The sequence below is a fragment of the Nicotiana attenuata genome, unplaced genomic scaffold, assembly GCF_001879085.1.
Source record: "Nicotiana attenuata strain UT unplaced genomic scaffold, NIATTr2, whole genome shotgun sequence".
In the NCBI taxonomy this organism is placed as follows: domain Eukaryota; kingdom Viridiplantae; phylum Streptophyta; class Magnoliopsida; order Solanales; family Solanaceae; genus Nicotiana; species Nicotiana attenuata.
Genome location: NW_017671594.1, coordinates 234,850 through 252,654, shown reverse-complemented (window position 1 = coordinate 252,654; position 17,805 = coordinate 234,850). Strand labels below are relative to the sequence as shown.

The window sequence follows — 17,805 nt, the reverse complement described above, 5'->3', positions numbered from 1 at the left end:
TACTGTTCAAAACCAGAAAAATATTCCTGCATAATATACTGGAGTTCAATTTTTTACATGTGAACTTCCAGCATAATATACTAGAGCTCCAGCATATTCATAGGTGCTCCAATCTCCAGTATATTATGCTGGAACTTTTCGTGTTGCGGCAAAATAGTGACTATTTTTTAATAACTTTACAAATGCTAGCTATTTTTTAATTATCAGTCCGAAAACTGACAGTGCTATTTTCACCTTTTTGTGTCAATATATGACAACTAGTTCTTTTGGGCCGTAAGAACCCCTACTTTAAAGCCCAAAAAAAAGTTAACGTGGGTCTGTCCAGTCTAGACAGCCCATTTGCAACCTTAGGACTAGGGTTTGTTAGGAAGCCCTTAAATATAAAAACCCCTGCGTTTTTCTTCACTTTTTCTTTTCCCCGACGCCTCCCAAATATTCAGACAACACAGAGCAGCGGGAGAGACAGAGACCCAGAAATGGTGACATACAAAGTTAGTATCAGAGATTCACAATTGTGTTTCCTTTTTTATTAAATTGTTGTAATAGTAAATTAATGGGATTTGTTGTTATTATTGTTGTTTTGTAGTTCCATCAGTACCAGGTTGTAGGTAGAGCTCTGCCGACAGAAAACGATGAGCACCCTAAGATTTACCGTATGAAGCTCTGGGCTACCAATGAGGTCCGTGCCAAGTCCAAGTTCTGGTATTCACTTCTCTCTCTCTCTCCCTTATTAATTGTAGTTATATATGTGTGTGTATTTTTCTAACAAAATGTATGATAAGATCGTCCCCTCGCCCAAAATGGTACTCCTTTATCCAAATTTATGTGGCGGTGTTTGACTGTGCACGGAAATAAATAAATACTTTTGAAAGTTGTTGCTTGGAAAAAACATAGACATTTCTATTGCTATAAATTATCATATTAAGAATAAAATAGGAAGTTTAAGTTTAAATTGTTTTAAAATAAGTATGCGATTCTCTTTGGGACAGAATAAAAATAAAAGTATGCTACATAAATTGGGACGGAGGGAGTAATAGTTCATACCTAGTAATAATGTCATATAAAATGGAAGATACGGAGTGTGTATGTGTGTGTGTAAGGAATGATTGTTGTTTTTGATTTGGCTGAAAAAGGTACTACTTGAGGAAGCTAAAGAAGGTGAAGAAGAGCAACGGTCAGATGCTAGCTATTAATGAGGTATGATCATTTCTTAAAATTTACGGGTTTTTAGAGTTGTCTGTGATAGAATGTATCATTGGGATGTAATGATAGCAAATTTTGATATGCTGTTGCTTATTTGATTTTCCAGTCCCAAGTTATTACTCTTGGAGTTTTTGGTTAGTTTGTACCGTTGATAAAAAAGAGTTTATGGTTAATTTTTCGTGCGGGTTTTCCAAAGTGTAAGTTTTTGTTAATCCGTCGTGAAGCATGAATAGTAGGTTCCAAGTAATCTGGTTTGTGGGGATTGCCTAGGTAAAATTGCCCATTTGTCTGCCTATTAAGGTTTGTATGGTCTTGTTAATGGTAGTCTTAGCATGTGGTCCAATGGTGTTATGTTGTTTCTCAGTTTTTCGAACAAGATATCTAGTTATCATCTTCAACTTCCATGTATGCGCTAAATCATCTCATTTCTATTTACCCTTTCAATATGAGCTCTTTTGTAGTTTTAAAAAGAAGTAATAGGTCAAGAGGCAAATCGTCATAAAAAAGATACAAGAGTGTAATAGGTCAGGAGGCAAATCATAAAACATAAGAGGAGAAGGTGTAAATCAAAAGAGGTACATACAGTAAAATTGCAAAATGCAAAGAAAAAGAATATTTTGCAAACTTTTTAAATAGCCACTGGATTTGCTTATTAGTAGCACCTATTCCTGGAGATACAAATTTCTTTCCCTAATTCTTTGTCTGTAATTTGGAGCGATATTCAAAATGGTTTACTTCTCATGGTAGTTCTTTTATTATTGATAAGCTACTTCTCACAGTGTTTTCTAGAGAAGAAAATGGTTTAGTTTTCATGGTGTTGCCACATGATCCATTCCTTTAGTCTCTCCTGAAAAAAGATGGTTTACTTCCCAATTTGGACATAGCAATAATCTTTATGAACTTGTAGTGGTTGCTAAGAATCGTCTATTTTCTTTTTTTCATATATGTTCATTCTACATTTTTTTCGCTGTGTGGTTGTGTGCTTTTCTGGTTTTATTTTATCCGTTGACATTGGTGTTGAACCTTGTTATTGAGATTTGTGCTTTTCTAATGTAGATTTTTGAGAAGAACCCAACAAAAATCAAGAACTATGGTATTTGGCTGCGTTACCAAAGCAGAACTGGATATCACAACATGTACAAGGAGTACCGTGACACCACATTGAATGGTGGCGTGGAACAGATGTACACTGAGATGGCTTCTCGCCACAGGGTCCGCCATCACTGCATCCAGATCATCAAGACTGCCACTATTCCAGCTAAGCTTTGCAAGCGGGAGAGCACAAAGCAGTTCCATGACTCCAAAATCAAGTTCCCGTTGGTGTTCAAGAAAGTCAGGCCACCTTCAAGGAAACTCAAGACGACCTATAAGGCTACCAGGCCTAACTTGTTTATGTAAAACATCTTTGTTCATTACTTGGATTGAGTGGCAATTTCAAATTACTGCAATTTTGGTGCTCTGGACTAGTGGATTCCACATTCACTTGGACAGGGGAGGAGAAATTACTTTTGTTGTGATCAAATGACTATCAGATATCAGACTTCTATATTCTGTTTCGAGTTTGGTATTTTGTTTGCTTGGACTGTTGGAATCCTAGCTATACATCCCAATGTCTTTTATGTTGCACAATTCTTAGTTTTATGTTGCTGCAGCACAGTGGCCAGAACACTTGAGCCATCTTGGTACCATCACCCTCCCAATAATATTCACAACTATTTTTGTCTGTCGAAAATTATTTTACATATTTTCATAAATGGTTTTTTTCGTCGCATTGGTGATACCATAACTATTATATTATGGCGAGTTTAATATTATTCACCTTGAATAAATAGTTGTTTACCTAAGACATTTTCGCATTAAACTCAATGAAGAGTATGTTAATAAAATTAGGCCTTTTCGGCAATATTACTATACATTTTAACTTTCTCTGAAATTTGATGATCATGCGAATCACATTTATCAGAACTGAGAATTATTTTCATCAACAGGTTTTGATCAAACTGTGTAACAAACTTGTCGATTTGACTGAGAAAGCTAAATTAGGAGTTTGGATATGATTAATTTGGATACAAAGGTAGTAAAAAGTTTCGACATAGATATTGAACTTTTGCAAATGTCAAGAAGGTAATAAGGAAGATTGAAGGGGGAACAAATAGTAAAAAGTGGAAAGTGGATATAAAAAGTACGGAAAAGGGCCAGATATGCTAGTAAATTATACGAAATTGTACATATTTATCCGTCGTTTAAAGATGGACTCAGTCACGCCCTTGTCGTGCATAAGTTGAGTCACATATGCCTTATGTTTAACAGACTTGTATGCCTTATATGCCTGTGGGTTTGGGGAAGTCTATTAAATATAAGGCATATGTGACCCAACTTATGTACAGCACGGACAAGACTGAGTCCACCTTTTAACGATGGACAGATGTGTACAATTTCATATAATTTACTGGCATATTGGGCCCTTTTTCGTAAAAAGTAACACCAAAGAGAAAGCTAGAGGAGTTTGGACATGGTTAATCTGGATCCAAAGGAAGTAAAAAGTTGATTAAACTTTTGAAAATGTCGAAAAAATTGGGTAAGATCCACCGAAGTGGGAAGCCTTAACCGGATGTGTCTGATAACAGGTAAAGTCCGAAGACTGTTCCCGTCCCTGTCAGGGGAGATGCCAACCGTCTCTCCTTTTTACGAACACATTGTAAAGGGATTTATTTTTTCTATATAAACCCATAGTTCAACTCTAAATTAGCGATGTGGGATAGCTGTCAAGGTCTGCCAACTACTTTTTCTGGGTAATAAAAATTGGAGGGCTATCAAATATTCGAAGCAAGCTACTTTATATTTCCAAGTTTTAGGCTTCTCTAAAGACTACAATATGACAACATATGTATCATTTATAAGCCTGTTAACAACTGTACAATCACAAAAACATGAAGTCAGTGCATTTAAATGAAGGAAAATACAATAAACACATAAATACAATATACGTGAAGAAATGAAGGTAATGAATACCGCTAATCAAACATTGCAACGACAATCAGGGGCGACTGTAGCATTTAAGCTGCGGGTACAATCGAACCTATAACTTTCAACGCGGAGCATAAACTTACAAAATTCACTAAAATTACAATAAATAACACATATGACCGCATAATATTTCAAATGCTAAAAACTTTAAAGGTTGAACACATAAAGTTTATATTCTAGATTGACGATAATGATATGAAAGTATAGGCTCGCCCCTCTACCCTTTCTTCTACTTAAAATACCAGAGTTTGTACTTCATTGGTGTTCGAACGTATCCCTCCTCCCACCATACATGTGGAACAATCTATGAATACATAGACTAACTCATAGTACTAGTTGAGCCATATTCGACCTCTTAGTTAGACTTCTATCTTTGATACTTGAGCACCAAAACTCTGAACTGATACTAGAATAAGCTCTTCCTTTCTAAACTTTAAAGGTATTTATTACCACCAAATTTACTTTTTTGTTTCCTTCTACAAAACAAGAATCAAATACCAAGTAAGGAACGAAAAAATCATCGTGATCTTAATCACCATTCATCCATCAACCAAACAAGTTTATAGCAAACTCACAAGATTAACCTGTGATAGGAAAAATTACACATGATGGTTTATCCAATTCAACATGATATCAAAAAGAATAAAAGCTTTAGGCCTTGCGAGTCTCCTTGTTACTTATCCACAATATACTTTCATGTGCTCTGGTTGGAAAAAATGTAGATATACACACAAGGATATGGCTAGAACGTCATTATGATCATATTAACCTTTGTAGACTACAAATTATGGGTACAACAACAACAAGCCCAGTGTAATCCCACAAGCCCAGTGTAATCCCACAAGTGGGCTCTAGAGAGGGTACCGTACACGACCTTACCTTCACAAGATGAAGGTAGAGAGGCTGTTTCCGATAGACCACTACAAATTATGGGTCAATTATTGAAATGTTGTGGGGTTTCCTGTTGAAACTTGAAATGTTGGAATGTCTTTTTCTGGTGTTTGATGAATGAAGGCAGTAGCAAGAAACCAAAAAAATGCTATGAACGGGAAAATCAATGTTTGACAATCTCTCAATCTCAAAAGACTATTGTGTCTTTTATAGCTCTTACATAATTCAAAACTGTGCCTTGAAAACATCCAATAAGCTAAAGAGGTAAAAAAAGACAAGCAAAAGTTGAAATACTCATCGCTAAGAACAAAAAGCCAAAAAATTAAAACTTAAATTGCAGTTGCTTAGCAATTGCTGTGATTAGATGAAGCAGCCTCAATGTCACACTAAATTAAGCCTCAGAAGCAGAAGGATGCTCTTGCTATACTAAAGCTGAAATCAGGGCTTGAATGCAGAAAAAACGACAACGGAGTTGTGACCACCAAAACCAAACGAATTTGATATTGCTGCAGATGGAAAACAAATGTTAGCAAAACTTTTGAGCATAAATTTTAGAAGCTGCGAGAAGTTCAACTATTTCTCGGAGTTTTTATTCCATCTATCTAAAAAAAAGATTATCTTACCAACATTGACCTCATGCTGCTGTTTCTTGTTTGCGACGGTATCAAACTCAACTGAAGGCTCGGGATTCTGCATAGTTCACAAAAACAGGAGATTTGCAATTAAGAATGAGCATATGAGCCGATATTTGAATGCAAGTTCCCAAAGAGAAAATGACATACGAATTGGTTTATGGAAGGATGCAGCCAGCCAGTTGTAATGGCTTTAACTGTTGCAATAGCTTCCAGGCCACCAGCAGCACCCAGGCAATGGCCTATCATGGACTGGAAGAACGGAAAATGACAATTTTAAAGGATCAAATTTTTTTTCTCAATATTTCAATAAAGTCAACACTGAAAGAAATGACTAATACAGGCATTACAATTTAGAGAAAGTTACCTTGGTTGCATTCATTTTGATCTCTGAAGGGTTCTTGAATACCTTCTTAACAGCATTTACCTCAGCTAGATCACCAACTATGGTGGAAGTTGCATGAGCATTTATGTAATTAACCTGAAAATAAACGAAACGGAGAGACCAGATGATTATCAAACACAAGTACCAAGCCTTTGTTTTTTTGAATAGGTAAGTAAGCAACTCAACTACCAAACTTTTAGGAACAGTTTAACCATTATATTATCTATTCCTCACAAATAATGACTAACATCTAATGTTTGAATTACCATCTAAACAAGGTTCTAATTGACAACTTAGACGACATCCTGAACAAAGATCTAAATGACCAACTGAACGACTGCACTTCAAACTTTGTAATTTTTTTGTACCTCCGTCTCTTTAAAAGTACTAGTACAACAACAATTAACCCAGTGTAATCCCACAAGTGAGGTTTGGGGAGGGTAATGTGTACGTATACCTTAGCCCTACCTTGAGAAGGTGGAGAGGCTGTTTTCGATCTCTTTAAAAGTACAAGTAAAAGACCAATACCATTGCAACTGACCAAGTAAATTCACTATTCATTATTGTCCATGAACATCACAAATACTAGGTGCAGTGGGACCAAAAAATAAGCATCTTAAAAAGGACTACAGGACTTACAATCTTGACTGTTTCAGCAATAACTAAGAAAGTAAAGGAGGGTATAGTCTGGGGTTCCATTAAAGCTCAATCTGGAGAACACTATGACCATGTGAATTAAGCTTCCTTGACTGCAACAAAAGATGAGATTGGGAAGAAAGTAGAGGAGGATCAAGCCACAATACTTTTTATTTTTCATATCAATGACAATTCTTAACAGTTTCTGCGAAAGCTAGCAAAGACATCCATTTTGCTGATGCTGACGGTTGATCGGATGATCTTCATCCTCATCATGGAAGCTTTGAGGAAAACATTGGACAACACAAAGAAGAGGAGATTATATCAGGGAATTTAGAACAAAAGGAGGGATGGAGTTGCATTTTCCTGCTCGCTTATGGTTTGCTGTTGACACCCTGTTTCTCTGTGATGCTGATTCTGAGTAATCGTCATTATCTTATGGGTGTTCACTATTGTTTAAAGAAGGTTCGTGGCTCAAGACCAATCTGGAGAAAGAAGTTGATGGTAGTGAGCTAGGTTGATAACTAGACACTTTCGGCCCAGATTTTGGTTGTAAACAGCTTATTATTGGCTTAATAGGGGCTTCCCTAAGTGCAACCCACAAAGATACTGCCGTTTGCACAGGTGATTCAGATATTTTAATATAGCTAAATAATATATTGTGGTACTATTCTCTTTCATATTTATTTATCCTCCTTACTTTTTAGTTCGAAATAGATCAAAGATAATATTAGAGATGAGATAAATCTATTAGTTAGAGATTGTCTTATCTTTCAGATAGAGATAGAGTTTTATGTAGCAGTCAAAAATAGCTTTTGTCTCCTAATTACAGATACAGGCATTTATTTCTAGAGTTCTAACTACTAATAATTCCTTTTTCTATAAAATATGACCATTGCGTACTCATAGAAAACTTGAGTAACACTTCACGAATAATACCTTATGAATTGATATATCTATTTCTCTCCTAGTTCTTTCTCTCATTTCTCCTATTTCTCTCTATTATTCTCCCGTTTCCCCCTTATTTTTTATGCTACATCAAATTCAAGCAGAGATCAATCGGATGGATAATGATGTAATACTTAGTTATCAAAGGAGCAACAGTTGATTTTGATGAAGAGTCGAGGGTCAATCAACTATACCTAAATCCCATACATTTGAGGTTAGGCACAATCTTCTATATCCGGCACGCTCTATTGGGTCTCATTTCATTCCAATACTAAATATTTTGTGATGTAAGAAATATTAGCGGATCTCCAGAAGTATATTTATTCATTGTACTTATTCCTATGTTGACATAACAAGCTTTAACAAACCTAAAAATACCCCCGGTAAACACCGAACTTGTATTTATTTAACATAAGTGCAATAACTTAACCTTAACTTGTTGGTGTCGTATATGGATTGCTTGCTTCCTATTTGTTCTGTTCTCAAGTAAGTTCAAATTGATTCCAAGAGATTGTAGGATGGTATTTGGAATCTATCTTTCTTGTTAGGCTGCTCTCTTTATCTACCGTTTATATACAAAGGTTTCCCTATTTTAACCTTATTTACTTATCTAAGAAACAAGAGATGAAATATCTGTTACAATTTTTCATTGATTATTGAGTGGACATAGCAAAAGTAGAACATCAAATGAGTGAAAGAACAAAAGAAAAAATACCTCTTCTGGTGACACTCCAGCATCTTCGAGGCTGCTAAGAATACATGAAGAAACACCAAGTCCATCAGCTCTGGGGTCAGTCATGTGATAAGCATCACAGTTTACTGCACCACCCAAATATTCTGCAATTATGGGTGCTCCTCGTTTCATTGCATGCTCCAAACTTTCCATCACCTGTCAACAATTGCATCCAATTGTCATTATGTCTTTCCAAGGTGATCGATCATGTTGTATGAGAGTGATATATTATGGCAGTACTTTGTCTAAAACTGTTCTCCACCATGCAATGAAAGAGCAATCACGAATTTTTGGTTGGTATTTTACGTCAAGTGGTCCACATTGGTGGAGGAAATAGGTTTTTGTATCGTTGCACTTAGGCAATCCTCACCTCATGTGCTAAGTGTTGGGGTTGAGTTAAGGCCTGATGTTTAATTTCTTAACATATTTAATTACTTAATGAAGGATAGAAATATTAATTATTAAAACGAGTACGATAGACTACATATAACATTGGTTCAAAGTGGATAAAAAGCTTAAATGATCTTTCTTGTTATCAAACTTTTAATCAACACTTGAGCAAACTTACCAAAACTCCAGCTCCCTCTCCCATAACAAAGCCGTCTCTATCTTTGTCCCACGGTCTAGAAGCAGTTTGTGGATCATCATTTCTTTGAGACAAAGCTCTGCATGCGACAAAACCTCCTAATCCAATGGGAATCATGGCAGCTTCAGTTCCACCAGCTATCATCAAATCAGCTTCACCGCGACGAATGTGGTTTGCAGCAGCATAGAAACAATAGTTGGAGGTAGCACAAGCAGTTGAAATTGAATAGTTTGGTCCCATGAAACCAACATCAATTGCAAGCAAGGCCGAACCCATGTTTGTTATGGCATATGGTATAAAAAATGGAGAAATTTTCCTGTGACCCTTTTCGATTAAGGCTTGGACGCCATCTGAAAAAACTGTAAGACCACCCATTCCTGTTCCTATCAAAACACCAGCTCGCTCCTTATTGATCTGCAGTCAGAATAGAACTAAAGATCTTAAATCCCGTCCCCTACTGCAAAAAAAGAAACAAATCCAGACAAAAAAGGTCTGCAGACTAGTAAGACTCATGATTTTCAAATGCAGTAACTAAAAGAATCAATGACGGACAAATTTGCATCACTAAGACGGTTAGTATTTTACTATTTTAAATCACTCACAGAAAGCCTAGGGAGAAAAAAGAAAAAAAGATGTCAAAGCACATATTCAAAAGATAAGAGAACAGAGGATGTTGTTGCATTTAAGTTCATGGAGTGCCGAAATCACTGCAACTGGAGTTTGTTCCATATACCATAGATATCAAATATTTAAAAAACATCAAAACTGGAGGACAAAACAACGGCAAAGTTCTAAAATTCTGGGAAGATTCATGGACAAGAATAGCACCAATTAACTAGCAAGTACATGGTTTGTTAGTAAGGGAGAATAAGGAACCAAAGGAAGTTCTACTGGAGCCTCAGATCCAATCTCCGCGATTCTAATGCCCTAGTTTGCTGATCAAGAGCAAGCTTTACGGTAGCCGCATAATGGAGGTATATGTAGTACCTAGAGTTACAAACGGGTGAGGAATGAAACAACGGAGAGAAACATTAACCATATATGCTATAAAAAAATTCTTTGATAACCGTGGTGTCCAGGCCCGCTTATTGTTCCCTGAATGAGTACTAGCTTATTGTTCAAATAGACATAGCATCTTAAAAACAAAAGTGAAGAGAAGACGGAACATGTAATAAGTTAAAATATAACTGAATCCATTTATGGAATATAGATAGATTTTTTATCGGCTTTACCATCATAAAAGAACTATCAGATATTTTTTTTAACTATCAGAGAATTATTAATAAGAATATATAACTAAATTAGCTACTACTACCAGAGCTCAAGCTGAAAAATTAAAAAGCTCCAGTAGTTGTCCGCAATCACCAAGTAGAGAAAGTTGATAATGAGGACCTCAAAAAAATGAAATCAACTTCACTCAAAACAGAAAAATAATGCAATAAATCTAAATATATGAACAACCAAAGTCCATAAGTTCTCATTTAAAACATGCCACAGCAAACCCCTTATTATCTCAATTTAAGTATTAAAAACAATTTCAAGAACTTAAAACTACATGCACAAAAAAATTATTTGAAATAAACAAAAATGTGAAAAAGTGAAACCTTTTTATCTCTGTCAGTACCAAGATCGGCATTTTCAAGAGCTTTTTTACCAGCAACAATGCAATACCTAAGACAATCATCAAGCCTTCTATCATTTTTACCATCAATATAACCTTCAGCTTTAAACCCTCTAATTTGTCCACCAAATCTGGTTGGGAATTTCGAGGCATCAAATCGATCAATTAGACTAATCCCACTTTCACCAGCTAATAATTTATCATAGTAAGCATCAACGTCATTGCCAAAAACAGAAACAAGGCCCATCCCAGTTATGACCACGCGCTTCTTCGGGTCTTTCTCGCGCGTGGGAGCTGATGAAGCTGAGATAAATGGAGTGAGTTTTTTGGGTTTCAATGGATTTACATTGGTGAATTGGTGGGTGGTGGATTTGAGGAATGGATGGGTGGGTGGAGATGGGCGGAGGGATGAAGATTGAAGAGCTTGCATTGTTATGGTTATGGTGGGGGTGGGTGGTGGGGGGTGGGGTGTGGCGGAGAAGGGAAGATGGAGTGATGAGTTTTCGATGAGAACGATGTGGATGCAGGGGGAAAGGCTTAAAACGTACTGTGACTGTGTTCTGTTCCAAACAGAACCTATATATATTTATTACTCCCAACTATACTTTGATTGTTTTGCATAATTTATTACCCATTTGTAGGGGGTGTTCGTAAACCCGAAAAACTGAACCAAATACATTTTAGGTTTGGTTTGATTTTGGTTTTGAATTTTTAAAACCAATTAAAATTTGATTTGGTTCTGGTTTTAATCAAAAAGTTACTGAAAAAAACCGAACCAAACTGACCATAGAAGTAGCTATTTAAATTTATTACTACACCTACATATAGGTATATTTTTATGTAAAGTTTCTAAAATGTTATGGTACCTATTAATCGTTTGTGTTTTATGTCTAGTTCTTTGCTATTATAATAATCTAATTCTTTGCCTTTACATCCTAGTTTGATTGGTTGTTTGCTTTTGCTAAGTACAAGAATTATTACATGTTACAAATAATCGATTTTTAATTGAGTACTTAAATTATTCATCACTATTTGATTCAATTATCATCAATGTATCATGGTAAATTCGGTTACCTCGCCAGGTAGGGGTAAGGTTTGCGTACACACTACCCTCCCCAGACTCCACTTGTGGGATTATACTAGGTATGTTGTTGTTATTGTTGTTGCTGTTGTATATCATGGTAAATGATAGATTTCTCAAAGAGCAATTGGTTTGATAGTATTACGTTAAAAATGTAGTTGCCATAATATATGTTTGGTAGTGTATATCTCATATTTAAAATTTAAAAAACTCGATAAATAACCGAAAAAACTGAAAAACAGATAAAAACCGACAAAATCGAATCTCTAAAAAACCGACTTAATTGATTTGGTTTGGTTCCAACATTTTAAGAACCGACTTACTTAGTTTGGTTTCTTTTTATGAAAAAATCGAGCCAAACTGAACCATGAACACCCCTACCATCTACAATTTGGATGGATATATATATACTACTCCTACTATTTTAATATTTTATAAAGATAAAAGGGCTAAATTGCCTATTAATATGAAATAACTTTACCCTTTGTTTTGCAAATGATATAAAGGATTTTTAATTTCGCTGACAATATATGAAGCATCTGTGTCATCACATGGTCCCACACCGTCTTTGGACAAGAAAAATAAAACTTCAAAATATTTCACGTTTTCCTTCCTTTTTTCTTTTCCTTTTAGGGTGTGTTTGGCATGCAGGAAAATATTTTCCTTATTTTTTCTTGTTTGGTTTCTCCAAATACCTAATATTTTCATGACTTTATTTTATTCACGAATTTATTCTTCTAAAAATTCACACGAACCCAAAGGAACTAATGTGTTACTTTACTCTTTTACGCAAAAACAATATTGAAATTTATGCTCTATAACTAAAAAATATTCTTTTTTTGGTTGAAAAAGAGTGTACTATTTCTACAACATGAAAATAAATTATTCATTTTATTGAAACAAAAGAAATACTTTTTCGACATCATGAAAAGAAAATACCCTTTTTGTTGAAATGAAGGAAAATTCTTTTTCTAAATCATGAAAAGAAATTTTTTTTTGTTGAAATAAAAGAAAATACTTTTTAGTACACCATTGTGTTGAAATGAAAGAAAATACTTTTTACTACATTATATTGTTAAAATGAAAGAAAATATTTTTTCTACATCATGAAAGAAAGTACATTTTTTGTTAAAATAAAAAAAATTATATCGTAAACGAAAATATCTATTTGTTGAAATGAAAAAAAATACTCTATCTATAACATGAAAAGAAAGTACTATTAATAATATTTCTATTTAGGGTGGGAGTGAGGGTGGGGTGGGAGGTGGGGTGGGGGTGGGTTGGTGAGGATTGGTGGGGATGGGAAATGGGAGGAAGGTTGGAAAAGAGTTTTGGAAAATACTTTCCCATCTCTTGATAGGGAAAACATTTTCCTCCAATTGGAGGAAAATGAGTTCATGAGAAAAATATTTTTCAAAACATTTAAGCCAATCAAACATGTGAAAATTAAAAAATATTTTCCAGAAAATATTTTTTGGGTCGTCTCTTCCTTTTAATGTTATTCTTCGCCTTAGCGTGTCCACAATGAAACAAAATTTAAATGAAGAATGATTAAAATTTTAAAGGGAAGATCTAAAAATATTTCGTGATGATAAACTTTTACTTTTTTTTGTCACCCTAGTGTTATAAGATAGACGATGAACATTATTCTATTTCAAACAATTTTGCTAATAAAATTAACATAATTTGCTTGTGTGCAAAGATAGATGTATAGTTTCAAACTTAAACAAATAAGGAGAACTTTAGCAGCGTGAAGACCAGATATTTAGTGTTAAATAAGTAAAGATTCCAGCATTTATGGAATAAAATATAAGTTAAGTGTCGAACCCACAGAGACTTGTATCAACTATCCACTAAAATCACCAAGATTGTTATTCAGTCAAGCCAAAATCAAGTTCAAAAATGTGATTATACTAAACTATAATTCTAATTTAAAACTAAATTATCAAGCAGTAAAATGCTTGTTATGTATTCAATAGAGACTAATATTATAGGGTTGTGATTGATTCACCAATCCTATTGTGTTCTAGTTAACTCTCCGTTTCGTACTACTCACTCATGGTTGCTAATTAATCGATAATTGCTCTCATAGCCTTCTCCCGAAGTACTACTCGCCTATTCTAAATAGATTAACGTCTATATTCCTATGAAATCAATATATTAAGAACGCATTAAGATTATGATATTTAATTAAGCACGATGACTAGGTATATTCCTATCCTAACTACAAATCTGTCCCCCCTAAGAGTTAAGATCGTGCTCTTTTCAATTCTTCTCTAATCTAAACACGGCTTTCCCAAGCATAGCATAGATAGTAAATAGAACCTAACTGCTGGCCAGACAATTAAGCAATTAATTACAGAATTGAAGAAACAACCATATAGTAGTGAATTATAATCAAGGTTATGTCAATGTTAAACAACAATATTCATGGCTAAATCAACCCCGGAACAATGGATTTTTAGCCACTCATGATAATAGCAAACAATTTCATCAGTGTTGAATAATTGAAAATACTAGAAAAAGATGAAGAAAACCGAGATCTCTCCGCTTCCGAATGTTTCTCGTGTGTATTTTTCCTCCAAAGTGGAGTCACCCCTTCACCAATAAGTTTAGTCTTGATTTTATACGTGCTGGGTCTAGGGCCGAAATAACCATGTCTCGGACGAATTTGGAGAAGGTTCACGCCAACGGCGCCCTGCCCAGCGTTGGGCACCCTCAATGGCGCTGCCAATTTTTAGCTACTGGTTTTGGCGCCACAGGTAGCTCAAGGCGCTGACTGTGGCGCTGCAATGTCCCAATTTCATGTTTTCGTCCGTTTTGGCTCTAATTTCGCACATTTCGCCCCCGATTGCTCCTGGATCATTCCTACACATAAAAATACCTCAAAGTAATATAAATCAATACATTCCACATCCTAAATCCACGAAACAAAAGTAAAATATGAGGCGACAAACATATAAATATATATACTTTAAGCAAAACATCAATACCCCACACTTAGACTCTTGCTCGTCCTCAAGCAATGGGACTATCAAATAAACCCCAACTACGTACAAGTCTCAACTATAGAGGAGCAATTCAACTTTTAATCATACACTCTACCATTGACTATGATCAATACCGGCACACAAGCATGAACACACAAAATTTCACATTCTTCCCGTTTAAGCATGCACAAGTATCACATTTCAATTCAACCAATTCCAACAACCTATTGTCAACACCCACCTCAAAAGCCGACTTGTAACCACTAAGCACCCTCAACTCACGTACTCGCCCAACAAGAAAGTTTACAACGTTACCAATCATTCATGAGATCATGTGCCCTCACCAACAAACAAAAGAGTGAATATAGATTAGTCCATACATTCAAATATGCTTTTGAATATAAATTAAGGACATCACACAATTGAATAAAATTTGCTCACTCTCACAAGGAATTCATATGCATCCCGTGGTCGTACCAAAAGTTTGCCTGTAGTGTATATCTCTACTAATTAAGGTAGCCAAATCTAGGACCAATTAGGAATTTAAGGTTGTAATGTAGGCTAAGGGACGGGTATGATACATTTAGAAATAGTGAGTAACCCTCCTATACACTTTAATACACCACATTCACAATTCAAGCACATATTCTTCTCAACCAATTCACTTGCCACAACCCATATGCAACATAGCCCTTACTTTAATTAAGCACTTCTATACTCCCACTAGAACAAATTATTAAGAATTGGAGGTATTATTTTTCTACATACTTTCACTATCAATTTTTCTTTTCTTGCATTTTTTCTGTCTTTTCTTCTTTTTTTAATTTTTTTTCTTTTTCTTCACACACTTCATACATTAAAGTTCATCGGCTAGTGACTTTTGATTCAACTTTAGTGAACCAACGGGCCTTTCCAAGGTTCCACTCAACAACTACTCCCCAATATCTCACTTTACTTCTTTTAGCGACTAAGTGCCTTAGGAGGTAAATTTTCAACAATCTCAAATTAAGAACAAAATAGGGGTATGGCTTGTAATGTGGGTGCCAAAGAAAAGGTCTATAGGCTCAAAGGGGCTAGCAATGGAAAATTTTATTTGTATGTGACAAGCACATCCATGACCAAGCAAGAAATGCATACGTCATCTCCTAAATTAGCACAACTTACAATTTTGCATCGATTAACACATGGGGCAAGTTCTAGACTACACAGGATAACACAGAAGATCACAAATCCTCACACACACATTGTACATGACTCAATCACAACGGTTTTGTTCAACTCTCAAGTCAAGCAAGCACACATATTTGAGAAAAATTAAGCAATATTGCACTATGTGGCATACAAATCAAACAACTGAGAAATGGCGTCACAATATAGGCTATTTACTTTGCTTAGACGTCACAATTCAAACCAAATACACGAGAAGATAGAATGTATGTCAAAGCCTAATGTGACAGCATCAACCATGTCAATGAGTAGCTCAGAGCAACTCAGTTTCTTCCTAAACTACTTCTAAAAAAAATAAAGTACCCGGTTCGAGCTACACCCTTGGAAAATAACCGGCACCAAAGAAAAACCAAGGGATACTACCTAACTATTCTAAAAAAAAAACTTTTTGGTGTTTTTAATCGGACTTTATCCCTCAAGAAAATTGTCCAAAAGATCCATCGTCGGGAAAAGTCCGAGCTTTTTCTAATTTTTTTTTTATTTTTTAATATTTTTATACTTTTTTCTTTTGTTTAAAGCAACTAAACTAAAACTAGACTAAATAAAAAAAACTATAAAAATAAGAAAAGAAACATATTAAAACGAATAACAGAAACAAATTACAACAAATTGATACAAGATATACAACTACATCACAGGTAGTATTCCTCCCACCCCACACTTAATCGATGCATAGCCCTCGATGCATATAAAAATGTAAAACAGAGCAGGGTGAAAAGAAAACTCCCTGTCAGTCGGAGTCCTCCTCCATAACGTGCCTTCCATCAGCAGCTCTGGGCATATCATCATCCGGTCCTAGAGGCACCAAAGCCATGGGCCCCGTAACATCATCACCAACCTCGTCCTATGAGTCTGAGCCCTTGACAGTGTTGACGTCCTCCGATGAGTGAACGGGGCTGCCAGGTGCAATCCCCAACATCTCCTTGGACGAACTTGACAAGTCATTGCGTAAATGCATACGCTCCTCGTCTGAAATACCAGCCCTACTCATGAGTAAATTCAAAGAATTATAGAGGTACCTGTTGAAGTTCTCGTCTCGTTCGTTACTTACTGCCTGAGTGAGCTTTGACGACGTCTCCAACAATGATGTGATATCCAACAACCCAGTAGGAGCCTCCGCCACCTCGTCATGTCCTGGATACTTTGGTGCCTCCCGGGAGAGCATATATTGGGTGAGTAGGTTGCCGAAGAAGAACCTCTTAATTTGCCGCCCAAATCTCGTGCGGGCCATCTCACCGAGCATAATCTCACCCACATTAATGGGTCTGCCAGTCATCAAGAAGAATATGACACACACTCTAGCTCGAGTGCAGTCACTGCTGTGCTCCACTGGCATGAGTCTGTCTTGCACAAAATTCTGCCACACTTTGGCAGTTTTGTTAAAATCAGAGCGAACCATCGAAAGGTGAACATCGTCGTGCTTCTTAATCCACTTAGCGTTTGAATCCACGCCACAAATAGTGTGACGTATCAATGTGTATTTTGGGCTCGTGATAAATTTTTGGAGCCTCCTCGGGTCAACATTCTCAACCCCTAAAAAATCACATAAAGCCCTCCTATCCAATGGCATGCCCACGCCACGTACATGTGACCTAGACAACTTGTAATTCCAATTGGCATATAATTCCCTAACCATGCTCAAATTTGTGTGTCCAGGGCATTCTAGGAGTTTGTCCATTTTTAATGCTCTTCGTTCCAAAGCTTTGACATTGATCCCCATCTCGGAGACATACCTCCCATATGGCACGAAGTCCCCGTGCCATGCAATAGCTGCATCAGATACTAGTTTCAACCGAGGCCTTGGGGGTAATGGAGCCTGCTGTGATGCTTCGGCAACTTGTTTCC

At 35.9% G+C, this 17,805-nt stretch overlaps 2 protein-coding genes across 2 annotated transcripts; one reads left to right on the top strand and one right to left on the bottom strand.

Annotated features, from left to right (window-relative positions):
- The first annotated feature begins 381 nt into the window (after window positions 1-381).
- On the top strand, window positions 382-2,827 carry LOC109209174 (60S ribosomal protein L18a-like). The gene is made up of 4 exons (XM_019372381.1): window positions 382-491; window positions 587-702; window positions 1,134-1,197; window positions 2,260-2,827. The coding sequence occupies exons 1-4, from the start codon at window positions 477-479 to the stop codon at window positions 2,599-2,601; spliced, it is 537 nt and encodes a 178-aa protein (XP_019227926.1). The 5' UTR covers window positions 382-476; the 3' UTR covers window positions 2,602-2,827.
- A 2,421-nt stretch (window positions 2,828-5,248) lies between these two features.
- Window positions 5,249-11,221, bottom strand: LOC109209173 (3-oxoacyl-[acyl-carrier-protein] synthase I, chloroplastic-like). Its single transcript, XM_019372380.1, has 7 exons — window positions 10,646-11,221; window positions 9,024-9,455; window positions 8,438-8,611; window positions 6,121-6,234; window positions 5,904-6,005; window positions 5,745-5,811; window positions 5,249-5,627 (listed from the first exon to the last, which is right to left on the bottom strand). The coding sequence occupies exons 1-7, from the start codon at window positions 11,090-11,092 to the stop codon at window positions 5,560-5,562; spliced, it is 1,404 nt and encodes a 467-aa protein (XP_019227925.1). The 5' UTR covers window positions 11,093-11,221; the 3' UTR covers window positions 5,249-5,559.
- Window positions 11,222-17,805: the final 6,584 nt, after the last annotated feature.